Below are 16,180 nucleotides of genomic sequence, written 5' to 3'. Positions count from 1 at the left end.
CAGCCCTCTCATGCTGGACCCAAAATGTTGGACAGTGTGGGAAAGAGAGTGGGCTCCTGTAGGGTCAGGATGAGGAAAAGATGAGGAGAAGATGGCGGAAAAGGGAGAATGAGGCCTGTCCCAAAATGGGAGTTGTCAAACCACACTCTCAAAGGGAAGACACCTTGAAGGCAGAGGGAATTAACTCCAGACCATGAGTGTTTCTTGAAAAGGAGTCACAGTTTATTTGCAGATAAGCAAAATGTAATATGTGGGTCTTAGAGTTTATCACACTGAGGCTGATTTCAGCATTAAAGAGAGATTAAAGTGCATTTAAAGCATCCTGCAAATGAAGTAGAAATGGCGAGTAATTGCACAAATGATTCAAGCAACAGCACAAATAAAGTGATATCGCAAACGCAGTGTTGAAACCCCAAGAGTAAAAATATGTGTGTTAATGCTTCTTTGTGACCACTTTAATGGGGGGTTGAACAATTTTGTGTGAAATCGTTATGCGCAATTACTTGATTTTTCTGGGATATTCATGGGATAAACTCCCGATCTCCTTCGTGTGATAAACTCAAGAAAGAGGGACCCTTTGTTCTTGTGAGGCCGGAATTTTTATACAGTTAGTCTGTGGTTACAATAATGAATGCCTCGTTCAGACTCCATGATGGGTTTACAAGCTAGAATTTCAACTCCTCATATCTTCCTACTTTGAAGCTAGCAAGACCGACAAATTATCTCGTTTTCATATTATGGCAACTATCTAGTTCCAAAAATTCAAGGTTGCCGTGTTAGTAGTTTTGAACCAAGCTGCCTGAGAAAGAGCCCCACAGATCCATCCTGTACTTGGCCATACAAAATGGCTTCTTTGGGCTCCATTTTAAGTATCCCCTTCTCATAGAGTCAGGCAGCCATTTTGTGTAAGCAAGCAAGTCTTGTACGCGTACTAAGATGTCTCACTGGAAAACCCTTATTTGGGTTAAAGTGGCAAATTAAGTGCTGCCACCTGTGTGTGTGTGTGTGTGTGTGTGTGTGTGTATGAATAACATGTTCAACTGGAGCACAAAGGATGGAAGGGAAATGTCTAATTAACAAATTATAAGCTGCTCTGATAGCCTCGGATGAAGAGTGGTGTATAAATAAATAAATTTATTATTATTATTATTATTAAAGGCCTTGTGGTATAAAAAGGCCATGATTTAGTGGGAGGAGGGCAGCCATGGAGTGACCACCATAGTTGGATTCTCATGACCTTTAAGTCATCAAATAGTACACTCATCCCTCCACGTTTGCCAGGGTTAGGGGCGCAGGAGCCCCAGGAATGTGGAAAAACCGCAAATAATAAAAACACTGAGAGGACACCTCTCTAGGAATCGCTAGGTCCTCCAACACAACACTGTGGTCAACCTCTGCCGGGCATTGACCATTGATTTGCACTGGAGGAGCTCCAAATGCCTAGTGGAGTGTTCTCTCTAGGAATCTCTAGGTCCTTCTGCGTGACTTTTGGTGAAAGTTGACCACTGAGTTGCCTTGGAGGACCTAGATATTCCTAGAGAGAACATATTAATAAAATCCATGAATAATCAAACCTGCAAAAGTCATAGCCACAAATGTGGAGGGAGGAGTGTAACAGTAAATAAATAGTAAAGTAATTAAGTAAATAGCTGGCATGTGTAGGAGGAACGTCAGAAAAGCTAAAGCACAGAATGAACTAGGTATTCTCTCTCACCCCAGAATCCTGGGATTGATCCTAAATCCCACTTCTCTGTTTTTCAGCACAGGAGATGGCAGAAACAGCCCAGGTTCTTCGGCACGTTTTCACTTCTCGGACATCCAATGCATAAATTAACCACCAACCAGACAATTTTGAAATTTAAGGTAAGTTTACTGCATGGAAATTGTTGTAATATCAAATATGCTTAATGCACTAGAGCATTGGCTATGTAAATAATAGTTACAAACATAAATGTTGAGTATAGCAAAGAAATATCTTCTTAATGACATTCTAAAATGCAGTTCAAGAAAAATATAATGGAGCTGACACTGAAAAGTAAGCTTAAAACATCTTGGGCAGGCGGCTATAAACACATATTGCATTTCATTAGACAATGGACATAAAATGTCAGAGATGAGATTAGCAGTTATCACTTAGGAGGCTAAAATAGAAGAGAGGTCTCCCATTTGAATATGATAAAATGAAGACCCCTTGTCTCCCTCCACCCACCAAAACCCTAGTATTACTCACATAATAGGAATTAATTTTTATGTCAAAAGCAGACAAAAGCTTTGTAAAAAAAATCATGAAAGCAAACAAGGATCATTTTATAAAGTTGAAGGCTTTCATGGCCAGCATCCATAGTTTTTTGTGGGATTTTCGGGCTCTGTGGCCATGTTCTAGAAGAGTGTATTCCTGACGTTTTGCCATCATCTGTGGCTGGCATCTTCAGAGAAAGGCATCCTCTGAAGATGCCAGGCACAGATGCTGGTGAAACGTCAGGAATACACTCTTCTAGAACATGGCCACAGAGCCCGAAAATCCCACAAAAAACTAAGGGTCGTTTTGCCTGTGGCTAGTTAAACAAATAGGAAATAACATTCCTTCCTTTTCCCTTTTCTGCCTAAAAGCTTGGAAAGTTACTTTTAAAAAGCAATTAGTTGCAATTATAATTCTAAATTATGGTTACACTGCGAAAGTAATGCTTCCCATCTTCTCCAAAGAGCTAGTTACTAAAATGTTTTCCATTAAGGAGCACAAGGCAGCACCTTCCCCACCATTTGATACTTTCCTTCTCCACCCGTGACTCACCTTGTAACTACAAAAATAACTAAACATTTACAGTTACACCAGCAAAGAGCAGCGCTAGCCATCAGGCCCTTTGGATTGTAATTTAATGCCATTAAACCTCACTTATTGTAGGTTGGGATGGATCCCAAGGTTCACTGTGATCAGTCATTCCTGGCCTCTGGATCTGCTCAGATGGATCCTGGCTTCCAGAGGCTCCTTGCAGGTCTTCTCCTGTTTTGTCTCGGCCTCTTAGCTGCTTCAGCAATGAGGCTCCTCCTTGGTACTCAGGGTTCACCTCTTGCTCTGCTGCTTGGAAGATCCGGTCAATGTACTCATCGGAGGTGAGAGGCATGGGATTCATTGCGATCTCCTGCAGGCGCTGGAAGCTGTGAGATGCTTTCTCAATAAGGCCCATTAAGGCTTCCTTCTCCGCATCATATTCCTCTCTGGCGCACTGAAGCACCTGCTCTATGGTCATCGCCTCACCTAAGCCATGCGTGGACTTTTGCTTCAGTTCTTCAAGGGTCCTCTTCTTTTCTACCACTTTGTCAACAAATCTATATCTCTGAAGAGAGTGATCATACCATGAACAGTTGCCAGGACAAACATGGCATCTTCCTGTGAAAAGATTTATAGCTGAACAGAGGGGTGTGATGTAACCCACAAAATACCAGCAAGGAAAGTGACAGGTGAAGTTACATTGGTTGCAGTTAGAGGCATAAGTCTCAGTCTCCTCCTTCACCCTGACGACTTCGGATACTTCACACACAAAGTCCTTACCGGCCGCCATCTCCTCTTTGTGCTGATCCAAGGCTTGCTGCCTCTTCTTCACTTCTTCCATCTTCAGCAGGGCAGCTTTGATTTGGGATTCCAGCCCTGCAAGGACAGTCTCCAGCTTTTTGCGTTCCCGCAAGACTTCATTGGTCAATATCAAACTCTTTGTTTCCAGCTGATTTAATGAATCAAAGAAAGTCTTCAAGTTCACTGAACCCATTTTCCAGAACATTTCATCAAAATTAAAGCTGGTTGAACACTCTCTGGCGTTGTCGGTAAAGAGAGCAGAATTGTTGAATTTGTAGTAAACAGGAGTACCGTTGGCCTCTTTAGCACATGGCAGACTGGCTGCTTGAATGGCCTCCAGAATATTGGGGTTCTTTCCATCTGCAAAGGTCAGCAACATTTGGATGTTGTCTTCGATATCTTTCCCAAAAATGGAGAGCACTGAACGAATGACATATTTCTGGGTAGGTGTCAAACGGGTGGAGGAGGCCTGGATCACAAAGCAGACGGAGTCGATGTGGTCGATGCCTCCCGGGGAGGAGAAGAGCGCCTGGATCTGCTCTGTTATCAGTTTGTCATGCTCCATTCCTCTTGTGTCTCCAAATCCAGGAGTGTCGACGATTGTGAGGGAATACGGAATTTGGAAACCTTGCTGGTGATTCAGCACATAAACCGTGACTTTGGAGGTCTGGCTCTCCGCTTGTCTCTTCTTGATCATTTCATGGACAAGCTTGAACCGGAAAGGGTCTTCCCATTGGACGCCCAGGATGTAGTTGGCCATTGCATTGATGAGGGTGGTCTTCCCTGCCCCTGTTTCTCCCATCATGATGATGACTTTGTTGGGGACCCACAAGTTCTCTTCTCCTAGGAGGTACTTGGAATAAGATCCAGATGTTGCTGATTCCTTTTCCAGCGGGAGAGCAAACACAGGAGGCTGAGCCTCTTCTACCAGGGTGCTTCCTTTCAGGTATTTCTGGGCAAGATGGTTTTCATTTTCCAGTGATTTTGAAGCCTCCATCTCTTCTCCAAGAAAACGTGTTGACACAGTCTTAGAGAGAAAAACAATCATTAGGGGAAAATAGGTTGAATAGAACCTGGGACTTATTTAGGGCTCTAATTTACAATGGCATAGGTAGGAAATCAACCAATAAAGCAGAACTCAATAAATAAAGCTAAATAATAATAAAGCTTTTATTTATATACCGCACCTTCCATAGATCAGGGCGGTTTACATAAAATTACAATACACATACAATGGTTAAAAACAGCACCATACAATATACAAGAAAAAAATTAAAATGAAACCAGCTAAAACCCCAGTAGCCCATCCTCATAGCCACGGAAGAGGAGGGAGGTCCACAGGATTTCTATGCGGGGAATGCTAGCTGGAAGAAAAAGGTTTTCAACTCCCTTTTAAATTGGGCCAGGGAGGTAATCGAGCGGAGCTCGACGGGCAGCGTGTTCCAAAGGGCCGGGGCGGCGATGGAAAATGTCCGCCTAGCGACGGAAGTAAGCCTAGCCCCAGGCACCTTCAGTAATAGCTGCCCGGATGTTCTGAGGGTGCGGGACGGAATATATGGGGAGAGGCGGTCCTTCAAGTATCCTGGACCCAAGCCATTTAGGGCTTTATAGGTAATCACCAACGCCTTATATTGGGCCCGGAAACGAATAGGCAGCCAGTGAAGATCTTTCAGCACCGGTGTTATATGGCTGGTCCTGGAAATACCAGTGACCAGCCTGGCTGCCATATTTTGCACCATCTGTAGTTTCCGGGTTTGGTATAAGGGTTGCCCCATGTAGAGTACATTGCAGAAGTCCAATCTCGAGGTTACCAGAGCATGTACAACAGTTTCTAGGTCCCTCTGGGCCAGGTATGGGCGCAGCTGGCGAATAAGCCGCAGCTGATAACAGGTGTTCTTGACCGTCGCATTCACCTGAGCAGTCAGGTGAAGCGACGAATCAAGAAGCACCCCCAGACTGCGCACGGAGTCCTTCACAGGGAGCGTGACCCCGTTCAGGACAGGTGGAACCACCGCCATTCCTGGACCAGGAGAACCTATCACTAGTACCTCCGTTTTCTCTGGATTCAGCTTGAGTCGGTTTTCCCTCATCCAGCCCATTACTGACTCCAGACAGGCCACGAGAGGAGAGACACCATCCCCAGTCACTGCATCAGTCGGAGACATAGAGAAAATGATTTGGGTGTCATCAGCGTACTGATAACCCCGCGCCCCATGTCTCCGGATGATCTCTCCCAGCGGTTTCATGTAAATGTTAAATAGCATGGGAGACAGAATGGCTCCTTGAGGGACCCCGGTTTTAAGGGTCCGCTCATTGGAGCGCACGTCTCCCAGCTGCACCATCTGGGACCTCCCAGAGAGGTAGGACCGGAACCACTGGAGCGCAGTGCCCCCGATTCCCACCTCTGCCAGGCGCCCCAGAAGGATACCATGGTCTATGGTATCGAAAGCCACTGAGATGTCCAAGAGCACCAACAGGGACACGCTTCCCCCGTCAATGCTCAGACGGAGATCATCGACCAGGGCGACCATGGCCGTCTCAACCCCGTAACCCGTCCGGAAGCCAGTTTGAAATGGGTCCAGATAATCCGTTTCATCCAAGATCGCCTGAAGTTGGACTGCAACCGCCCTCTCGATCACCTTCCCCAAAAATGGCAGCAGCGAAACTGGCCGATAATTATTATGAACCAGGGGGTCAAGGGAGGGCTTTTTTAAAATAGGTTTTATAATGGCCAATTTAAGTTCTGATGGAAATTGGCCCTCCCTCAAAGATGTATTAATAATCCGGCGTAACAACAAGGTTACCGCCGGTCCCCCCTGGGCCGCAAGCCACGAGGGACAGGGATCGAGAGAGCAGGTTGTCTTCCGAACACTTCCGAGGATCTTGTCCACATCATCGGTACTTACCAACTCAAACTGATCCAGTTTAATAAAGTCCACGGAGGCTCTGGATACCTCTACTCTAGGTTCTGCTTGAATGTCGGCATCAAGACCTTCGCTTATCCGAGAGGTTTTATCCGCAAAGAAGTCGTTAAATCGGTCACAGCAGGCCTTAGAGGGTTCAAGGATCTGGTTCAGGGCGGGAGGGAGCTGAGTTAGCTCCCTGACCACCCTGAACAACTCTGCCGGACGCGACTCTGCGGACGCAATACGCGCACCATAGAACGAATTCTTTGCTGCTCGTATTGCCTCTCCGTAGTCCTCTAACAGTTGGTCTAGGAGAGCCTTGTCGTCTAAGCAAAGGTGTTTCCGCCAACGGTACTCTAGCCGTCGCAGTTCCCGCTTCCTTGCCCGGAGATCTTCCGTATACCAGGGCTTACATTTGGAAGCGGGCCTGAGAGGGCGCTTGGGAGCGATGCTGTGTATAGCCCTCGAAAGACCGGTATTCCAAATACCAGTCAGGGCATCAACAGAATCGCCGTCACTTCCAACCAATAAACAATAAACAAGTTATGTAGAACCAGGGACAATGGAAGCATATGATAGCCCCCAAACACCATGCTGCCATTTCCATCTATCCATGGAGTTATCAAAGGAAGAGAACCAGGAATGTGAATAATTTGGATTCTGTTTAGAGAGAATTTGCAGAGAAACAAGTTTGTGTATCCACAGAAAAATGCACCTTCTCACTGCCTGACTTCTTTTAGATGGGCCTTGAAAACATGGATGTCTTAGTTTGGCTTTTCATTGATTCTTGCTCATATATTTTATGTTTTAACAGTGAAGTCATTCACATAGGGTTTATATATCTTTCCCTGAGGGTATATTCCAGTTATCCAATCTCAGCTCACATGATGCAGCCCCTTGGCCACTGGGATTGTTGGGTTCCTTAGGATTCAATCTAGTCCTCGGTGCTATTTAACATATACATGAATCTGCTGGAAGAGACTATCTGGAGTTTTGGGATTCAGTGCCACCTTTATGCGGCTGACACCCATCTCTATCACTCCTTCCCACCTAATGCCAAGGAAGCTGTCCTGTCCTAAACCAGAGCCTAGTAGCTGTGATGGGCTGGATGAAGGCAAACCAATGGAAGCTTAATCCAGACAAGACAGAGGTGCTCCTGGTTAGTCTAAAGACAGATCCAGGAATAGGGATTCTGCCTGTGTTAGATGGGGTTACACTCCCCCAACTTCACAGAATCATAGAATCTTGAGTCCCATTACTGAGTGAAAGGCAGGATTTAATAATAATAATAATAATAATAATAATAATAATAATAATAATAATACCCTCTCCTAGTCATTGGTAACCATTACCACGGACTGGCACAATCACCAGCATTTTCTCCTATGTGTGATGAAAATGAGAACTTCAATTAGTTCTGGCTGCAGTCCTATGCCACTCTGTGGCCCTCTGTGTATGGAAATGAAGTTGCAGGTCCAATTTTAATGATGGTTGTTAGTGCACAAAGACATAGGACACTGGTCTTGGTGCATGGAGATCCAGTTTTGCAATGGGGCTAGCCTGTGGTGAGGGGAATAGATGAATATAGGGCAGCCCCATGAGGATGGGGTCAGATAATGTTGAACTGCATGTAGTGTCACAAACAAGGTCATGTTCAACTTTGTTTCTGTCTTCTGCAGTTAAGCCGACTCCAGTTCCCATCAACCCCAGCTAGTGGTCAGAGATGATGGAAGGGACAGTAATACAATCATATTTGGAGGGCCTCCGTTTCCCCAAATAAAATGAGTGGGATTTGCATTTCTATATCAAGTAAAACCAGTAAGTTTCATCTTTTCCTCCTGGAAATTCATGTAAGTTTATGGCTAATAGGTTCAACGTAGGCCATTAAGGGAACAGTCACTTCTCTTTCAGCCTCAGTATTTTCTGGCTGTGAATGAGAAAAAATGGCTTCTGAAATGGTAGAAATGCCATGGATCTCTATGGATATCTGATAGGACATGTTTTCTCCTGCCAGCCTGCTAAGGCTCTCAGTTCTTTAAGGGAGGCCTATGTCTGGTAAGGACTCCTGCTCCATTGTTGTTGTTGTATGTCTTCAAGTGGGTTCTGACTTATGGCGATGGTAAGGTGAACTTATCATGTTTTTTGGGGGGAAGATTTCCTCAGAGGGTTTTTGCCTTCCTCTGAGGCTGAGATAATGTGGCTTGCTGAAGGTTACCCCTTGGGTTTCCTGTGCTGAGCAAAGAGGATTTGAACCCTTGTCTCCCAGACTCCTAGTCCAATGCTCAAACCACAACACCATGCTGGCTCATTCTTTAAATGCAGTGCATCAAGAAACAAAATTAGATGCTGCTGAAATTTAAATGTAAATTTAACAACTCCAGTCTCAAGAAATGAACCTAAATCCAGAGACTAGGGTTCCGACTAGAGTAGACTCTTTGAATCAAATCGACTCTTTATATAAATCCCATTGATTCAATAGGTCTAGGCGTTAAGCTCATGATTACATATGGGCCATGGCTTCAAAGCCTAAATTATGTGTATGGTTTAATCTAAGCAAAACTTCATTGTTTAGATTAGCAATTAGATGAATAAAGTAACATAGAATCATAGAGTTGGAAAAGACCACAAGGGCCATCCAGACAGTCCAACCCTCTTCTGCCATGCAGGAAATCACAATCGAAGCAACAGGAAAGAGATTTTTAATTTCCAACCTCTTCAGTAAATTTTTGTAAGCCTCTTTGAGTCCTAGACTGGGAAAAGGGCAGGATATAAGTAACTAAAACAGCCACATGGTCATACCCCCTTCCCAAAGTATCCTGAGTTATTATTATTTCCTCTAAAATACAGAGTAAGAATAGCTTAAGTGCCAGAGCCAGTGGGGCATAGTAGTTTGAGTGTTGGGTTACAACTCTGGAGACATTGGTTCAAATTCCCCCTCAGCCGCAGAAAACCCAACACTCTTTCAAGCCTTAGAGGAAGGCTGCCAATCTTGCCAAGAAAACCCTGCAATTGGTTTGCTTAGAGTTGCCAAAGTTCAGAAACAACTTGAAGGAGCACAACAACAACAAGAAGAACAACAATAGATCAAGAGAGCCAAAGCCCCCACAGAAACATGTTGCTTTCATAGCTTTTTAAGGAACTGATCAGTAATTTCCTTCATTTGTTCCTTGTCTTCCGGCAGATGCTCTCCTTTGGCTGGCATAAGATCTGTGCTGGCAAGCCTTTGCACCAGCTCAGCCTCTCCCTTCATATTCTTCAGTTTCAGGACTCTTTCCTCGAATCCTGGTTTTGCTTCCCGCTCTTCTTCTTGGATCAGGAGGTTGATGTAGTCCAAGCTGGAATGATGGGAGGACTTCAGCGCAATTTCCTGAAGGCGCTTGTAGCTTTGGGATGCTTTCTCAATAAGCCCTGCTAAGATTTCCTTTTCCATTTTCTCCTCTGCCTTCAGATGTTCAAGCAGCTTTTCTGAGGTCACTTTGCTTTTCATACTTTCCTCATACTTTTTTTTCAACTCTTCAAAGGTCTTTGTCTTTTTTACAACTTCAGCTAGTAATCTGTATTTCTCTTGGAAATGACTGCTCACTGAACAATGTCTAGGACAGACATGACATGTTCCTGAGAAAAAACTGATAGCTGGACAAAAGCGAATGAGAAAGCCCCATGTTTTCCGGCAAGGAAAGTGGCAGGTGAAGTTACATTTCCTGCAATTGGTTGCATAATCCTCAGTGGCTTCCTTCACATATTCTGTCACTTCTGTTTCGTACTCAAAGTCTTTGTTGGCGTCTATGTCTTTCTTGTGCTGATCCAGAACTTCCTGCGTCTTCTCCAGTTCTCTCACTTTGACCAGGACCATTTTGATTTGGGCCTGCAGCCCCACCAGGGCAGTTTCCAGTTCCTTCCGTTCTCTCAGGACTTCCTTTGTCAGAGTTAGACTTCTAGTTTCCAAATTGTTGACTGAGTCAAAGAAGGTCTTCATGCTCATCTCACCCATTTTCCAAAACATTTCATCAAAATTAAAGCTGCCTGCGCACTCCCCAGCATTGCTGGCAAAGAGCGCTGAATTGTTGAATTTGAAGTAAACGGGGGCACCTCTGGCATCTTTAGCACATGGTACATCAGCCTCCTTAATGGCCTCAAGAACAGGGGGGTTCTGTCCATCTGCAAAAGTGACCAGGATCTGGATGTTGTCCTTTATGTCTTTGCCAAAAATGGAGAGCACAGCATCAAATACATATTTCTGGGTAGGAGTCAAGCGGCCTGAGGGAGCCTTGACCACAAAGCAGACAGAGTCAATATGGTCGATGCCCCCCGGGGTGGTGAATAGCTCCCGGATCTTTGTTGTTATCAGTTTGTCATGCTCCATTCCTCGTGTGTCTCCAAATCCAGGAGTGTCAATGACTGTGAGGGAATATGGAATTTGGAAACCTTGTTGGTGATTCAGGACGTAAGCCGTCACTTCAGAGGTCTGGCTCTGAGCTTGGCTCCTGTTGGTTTCTTCATTAATGAGTTTGAATCGGAAACGGTCTTCCCATTTGATGCCCAAGATGTAGTTGGCCATCCCATCAATGAAGGTGGTCTTGCCTGTTCCCGTGGCTCCCATCACCATGATGGCTTTGTTGGGGACCCTCAGGTTCTCTTCTCCCAGGTGGCACTTGCGCAGAGACGATGGATCTGCTTCCTTTTTCAGCGGAAGAGCAAACACAGAAGGCTCACCATGTACTATGGGGATACTTATATTGAGGAATTTGGATGCTAGTCTCTTTTGTGTTTCCACTGATGTTGACTCTGCCATCTCCTCTCCCAGAAAATCGCTGTCACAATCTTAGAGAGAAAAGCAACCATTAGGGAGAAGAACCTGAGCCAATGCTAGAACTTAAGTTACTTGTGCTAGTAGTAAACCCACGGGACCTTGGGCCAAGGACAGTGGGGGCACATGGGAGCCAGAGGCAGCTAACCACTCCAGGTTTTGTTCAGCTGATATTCCCATCATCCCTCACCATTTCATTGGGCTAATGGGAACTAAAATCCAACATCACCAGGGCCAGATTTAGTCTGAGTCAGATTGGATCCATCCAAATAAGGTCTGGGTGGTCAAAGTTGCTTCACATAGATTCAGGTTTGCTTTTTTTAAGCCAAATAGTGTGTGTCTCAGCAGCCTCCTCCCCACATCATGCCTAGGAAGAAGAGATGGATCCTTTTCCTCACATCCTCCTAGTTCTCCTTAGCAGGAGGAGAGTTATTGAAGCTTTGTGTATTCTCTGTAGCCTGTGCTGTTTATTCCTTCCTCCTAAGAGGAGCCACTTCAAGCCCTTCTTCCGAGCCCCATCCTTCCTTCTTTTGTTACACCGGCTGGTTATTTCTGTGTGCATGTGTGTATTATAGTCTTAGTGTTGTCTCAGTGGCAGAGAGCACTGTCTTTCATTACAGTCACCCATCTGTTTTCATGGGGGATCCATTCCGGACCTCCCTCGAAAATGAAAAACTGCCAGTATTCAAGCCCTATTGGCTTGAATGGCAGTGCATAGCCAGGGGCACTTGCAGGTGCACGCCACAGGTGAGCGCCCCATTTTGCCTAGGAGGCATTGGCAAAGGAAGGCTGGATAAGGAAAAAGAGGAAAGCAGTGTGGCTTTTCAGGAAAGCGTGGCAAGTGAGCAAGCGAGGAGCTTTGCACGCTGGGTTAGGATGATGCTAGAGGAAGCCCATTCCCAGAACTCAGGAGAGCGGGGGGCAGGGGGCACATGGTCGAGTGTGTGTGGAGTCTATCACACCCAAATCCCAGGGATAAACAGGTTTTAAACTTGGGAATATCCCGCAAGAGCAGGATTGTTCTCAGACGACGTCATGCAACTTGGGCATTAATGTGACGTTAACCAGTGCAGAAAGCCACAAAACCCTTTTTAACTCCAGGAAAAACGATTTTGCGACTTTTTGCATGGGTTACTGTTGGGTTAATGTCAAAATCACCTGACATGTCTTCCCATTAGAACAAAGGAGAAAAAAATTGGGGGAAAAGAGTAAATACTCTTTAAATTATGGCTTCAAGGAAAATATGATAAAGATGCAATTTAGGTGGCATTTAACACCCCACATTTGGGCTAAAATGAACAGAAAATGTAAAACCATTGGTTGAAAATGTGAAAAACAAGTAGGAACGCGGTATCATTGCTGGTGGGGTTGCAAAGAGAATATTAGTCTAAAATCCATGAAAAAATCATGGAAATATTAATACTGAATTTTACCAAAGACCTGAAACTATATCTTTTAAACATGACTGAAGATGTACAACTCGAAAGAAAGTTTGGAAAATTGATATATTATATGGTGAGTGCTGCCAGAATTCTTAATGCTTCTAAATGGAAATGTATTGAGATTCCTGCTATTGACATTTGTTTGCACAAAATATATGACTATATGGAGAAAGATAAATTAACCTTTCTTACTAGAAACAAGTCAATGGAAGACTTTTATAAGATATGGGAACCTGTAATAACCTAAATGAAGGAAACAAAAGGATATTATTTGGTTATAATTTTTGACTGAATAGGGAATAGTCTTGTATTAAATTATGTGAGGTGTTTGAAAATGTGGCTTTAAACAATAAATGTTATGATGATGGAAATATTTTAAGGGAGTTTAAAAAGAATGTAATGAAATGATTAATTAGACATAGATTATATACAATGGGAGAAGAGATAATGTACTTAAACGAAAGTTTTAATTTTAAGGATATGTATTATAGAGTTGTAGAACATGTAAAGGAAGGAATATGATTTCAAATGTAAGATAATGACATTGACGATTGGGAGTATGCTATATATTGCTAGGAAAATGCGCATGCATTTAGGATGTATTTGTTTTTTATATATATTTGAAAAATTAATTACAAATATATGGGGGGGATCACCCAACATGTCTGAAAACAATCCCAATCTTGTGGGATATTCCCAGGATTTAAACCCCATTTATCCATGGGATTTGGGCGCTTTGCCTCCCGTGTGACAAGCGCCTGTGTCTGTCTGTGCATGTGTGAGCTCTCTCTGGCAGGAGGAAGATACCAAGGCAATGGGTTTGTGCTGTCAGCTGCCAAGATTTTGGAACCAGAGAAGGGGTTTGGAGGCAGGGAACCTTCTCAGGGGGCTGAGAAGGAAGGTCAGGGCTCTTCCCAGCCCCCATCCAACCCCCATGTGCCATTCCCCTTGTACAGAAGTCACGCTTTTGTCCAAGAACTCTGCACATGCCCTGGGGACATATTGTTTTAAATCCAAAGGTTATTCCCAGCTGGAGCTGTGCAAACTCTGACTCCATGGGACTCACAGTGCTGACATACCCCTACCTAACTCCCACAGATTTAACAAATCTATTCTAGTTGAGACTAACAATAATGGGAATAATAAAGCCATTGGAGCAGCACAGTTGCATGGGAAAGGTATGTGCTTCCATTGCATCCAGTCAATGGCATCTCTGCAGTGCAGTTGTGCCAGACCCATTGGGTTCAGTTACTTCCAGGCAAAGGAGGGAATGGGGCAGAAGAGATGGTAGCTAAGCTGTGCCTTTCTGTGAGTCCTACTACTTCGCTCTGGGCAATGGGGCTCTTTGCTGCAGTGCCTTAGCAAAGAATAACCTCCTAGCTCTGTCCTTATGAACTGACTGAGTAAAGTCCTCCCCACTGTCATTTACCCTCCTCTAGTCAGAAAGCAAATCTCTGGGACATTTTTCTTTCTATTCTGGCATGGGTGATGATACTATAGAATCCGAGAAAAAGTAAGGCCAGAAGCCCCTTGCTGGTTTTGCCCACAGCATAAGGCTCTTTGTGGAGGGCTGTGTGATGGCAACAGGAGCGGATGACAGCGAAAGCCACTTCCATTGCAAGAGGAACCTGTCCTTCTGGCTCCTGAGGAGCTCAAGGTCCTCTCCTGAGAGATGGGACTCTCTAGCCATTGCACAAGTGTGCCTCCACTCCTGCTAGGGTGGCCAGGCCAGGACTGCCCCTGAGACTCAAGAGCCCAAACGGGAGGAGACCTGGGACCTTGGGCGATCCTGGGTGATGTTGCAAGGCTGGGAGAAGAAGGAGAGGCCCCTGGGGATGCTGTGAAGCAGAAGATAGTAAGCATCAGCTGCGGCTGCTCAGAGGATGCTGCCGAAAGATAATGCACCATCTACAACAAATGGGGGAAATGCACATTTCTAGGCAATTGTCTCAGTCTCAGATACCTTAGCAAGGCCAGATGACTGGGTTGCAGCAGAAGAAAGAGAAGGACAAGGAGGGGAAGACAGCAGTGAAGCAAGCTTTAGATACCTTGTTTTTTTCCTCCTCCCAATGGAAGGGTTCTTAGCCAGACTCCTTCTGCACCTTCACACAACCTTCAGTTCACCCACTCCTTCCTTCTCTTCGTCTTCTTCTTCTCTCTGTCTCTCTTACAGTAGACTGATTCTGGAGCTGCTTTTATCCCTCTCTCTTTGGCATCCACAGCAACTTTCACTTTCCTTTGCAGCCAAACCTGACAGCCCCAGGAGTCCTCTGTTCTCTCATAGAATCACAGCCTTTTTTTTTTTTGGAGGCTATACAGTTGGAATCTTAGAGTTGGAAGAGACCCCAAGACGTGCCATCCACTCCAGCCCTCTTCTGCCATGCAGGAACTCTCGATCAAAGCACCCGCAAGGGATGGCCACCCAGCCTCTGTTTAAAGACCTCCAAGGAAGGAGACTCTGCTGCCACAATCTCTGAGGGAGGAGTGTCTTCCACTGAGGAACAAGTCAGGAAGTTCCTTCTGCGATTTAGGTGGAAATTCTTATCCTGTAGTTTGAATGCATTGCTTCTTGTCCTAGACAAGGCCTCCTTGGTGGCTGATCCCAGCCTGTGGAACTCCCTCCCAGGAAGCAAGGCTGGTCCCATCCCTGCTTGCCAAAACTGTTTTATTCAGGTAAGCTTTTAATATCTAATCATGGGATGGCTTTTGTATGAAGTGTTTGTTATATGGGGTAGGTAATGTAGTTTTTAATGCATGTAATTTTATATTGTTTTTATTTATTTGATGTTTTAAATTGTTTTTATTGTGATCTGTTTTAAAATGTTTTTGTTTGTGAGCTGCCTTGGCTCCCTTTCTGGGCGAAAGGAGGCATTGAAATCAGGGCTGGGGAGTAGGAGTAGGAGTGAGGAATAAAGAGTAAAGGAGTAAGAGGTTTTTACAAGAGTGGGAGTAGGAGTAACATTAAGAAAAAAAGATCTCACTCTGGAGTAGGACAAGGAGTAACCCCCAAATCACCACTGCTGATTGAAATGAAATGAATCAATCAATCAATCTATTATCCTTACATTCAATGATATATAGGAATTATGATTTACGAGTAAATTAGTACAAAAACATGACTAAGGATTCTGTATAGGTGTTTTATGGGAGGAAGCCAAATTGGGGGGGGGGGTGACCTCCATGAGTGACCGCTCCGGGTGATGGGCAGCCCTAGTGATGCCAGCGGTTGAAAGGAGAGGGAAGCCAGGAAGGACCAGGAGAAAGTATGGGGCAGATTTAATCTCTCTATCCATTTGGGGTAGGGATATCACAGGGACATTTGCAAAGTGTTTTGGTGTTGCTGAGCTGAGAGGCAAACAGCCCCTTTAGCCTGAATTTGTACTAACCTATGGAAATCCCTAACAATTTTTCCACTTCCCCTCCTATTGTGAGCTCTGCCCATCTGCAAACTTTC

At 44.7% G+C, this 16,180-nt stretch overlaps 2 protein-coding genes across 7 annotated transcripts in view; one reads left to right on the top strand and one right to left on the bottom strand.

The window, feature by feature from the left end:
* Nucleotides 1-1,166: 1,166 nt before the first annotated feature.
* Nucleotides 1,167-16,180, top strand: part of LOC149310207 (uncharacterized) — a 35,807-nt gene continuing 20,793 nt past the window's right edge. For 3 of the 5 annotated variants that reach the window (XM_089533900.1, XM_089533899.1, XM_089533898.1), the window contains exon 1: nucleotides 15,159-15,399. The gene's annotated coding sequence lies outside the window, so the exon portion shown is untranslated. Of the gene's footprint in view, nucleotides 1,864-4,312; nucleotides 4,518-15,036; nucleotides 15,400-16,180 lie in introns of those variants that run through there. The other 2 variants (XM_089533896.1, XM_089533897.1) reach the window with 2 other exon arrangements.
* Nucleotides 1,879-15,078, bottom strand: LOC149310208 (uncharacterized). Of its 2 annotated transcripts, none has more exons than XM_089533916.1 (2): nucleotides 14,775-15,078; nucleotides 1,879-4,598 (listed from the first exon to the last, which is right to left on the bottom strand). In XM_089533916.1, the coding sequence occupies exon 2, from the start codon at nucleotides 4,566-4,568 to the stop codon at nucleotides 2,883-2,885; it is 1,686 nt and encodes a 561-aa protein (XP_089390042.1). In that variant the 5' UTR covers nucleotides 4,569-4,598; nucleotides 14,775-15,078; the 3' UTR covers nucleotides 1,879-2,882. The 2 variants fall into 2 exon arrangements, with proteins under 2 accessions (XP_089390042.1, XP_089390043.1); XM_089533917.1 differs by lacking the exon at nucleotides 1,879-4,598 and adding an exon at nucleotides 8,269-11,298 and having other exon boundaries at nucleotides 14,775-15,049.

Source organism: Sceloporus occidentalis, unplaced genomic scaffold (assembly GCF_023333645.1).
Source record: "Sceloporus occidentalis isolate IW3139 unplaced genomic scaffold, rSceOcc1.0.p SCAF_7, whole genome shotgun sequence".
NCBI classification, from domain to species: Eukaryota; Metazoa; Chordata; class Lepidosauria; order Squamata; family Phrynosomatidae; genus Sceloporus; species Sceloporus occidentalis.
This window is presented reverse-complemented; position numbering and strand designations above follow the sequence as displayed.

Coding starts and splice junctions, on each gene's coding strand:
- LOC149310208 (XM_089533916.1), bottom strand. CDS start 4,568: ATGGAGGCTTCAAAATCACTGGAAAATGAAAACCATCTTGCCCAGAAA.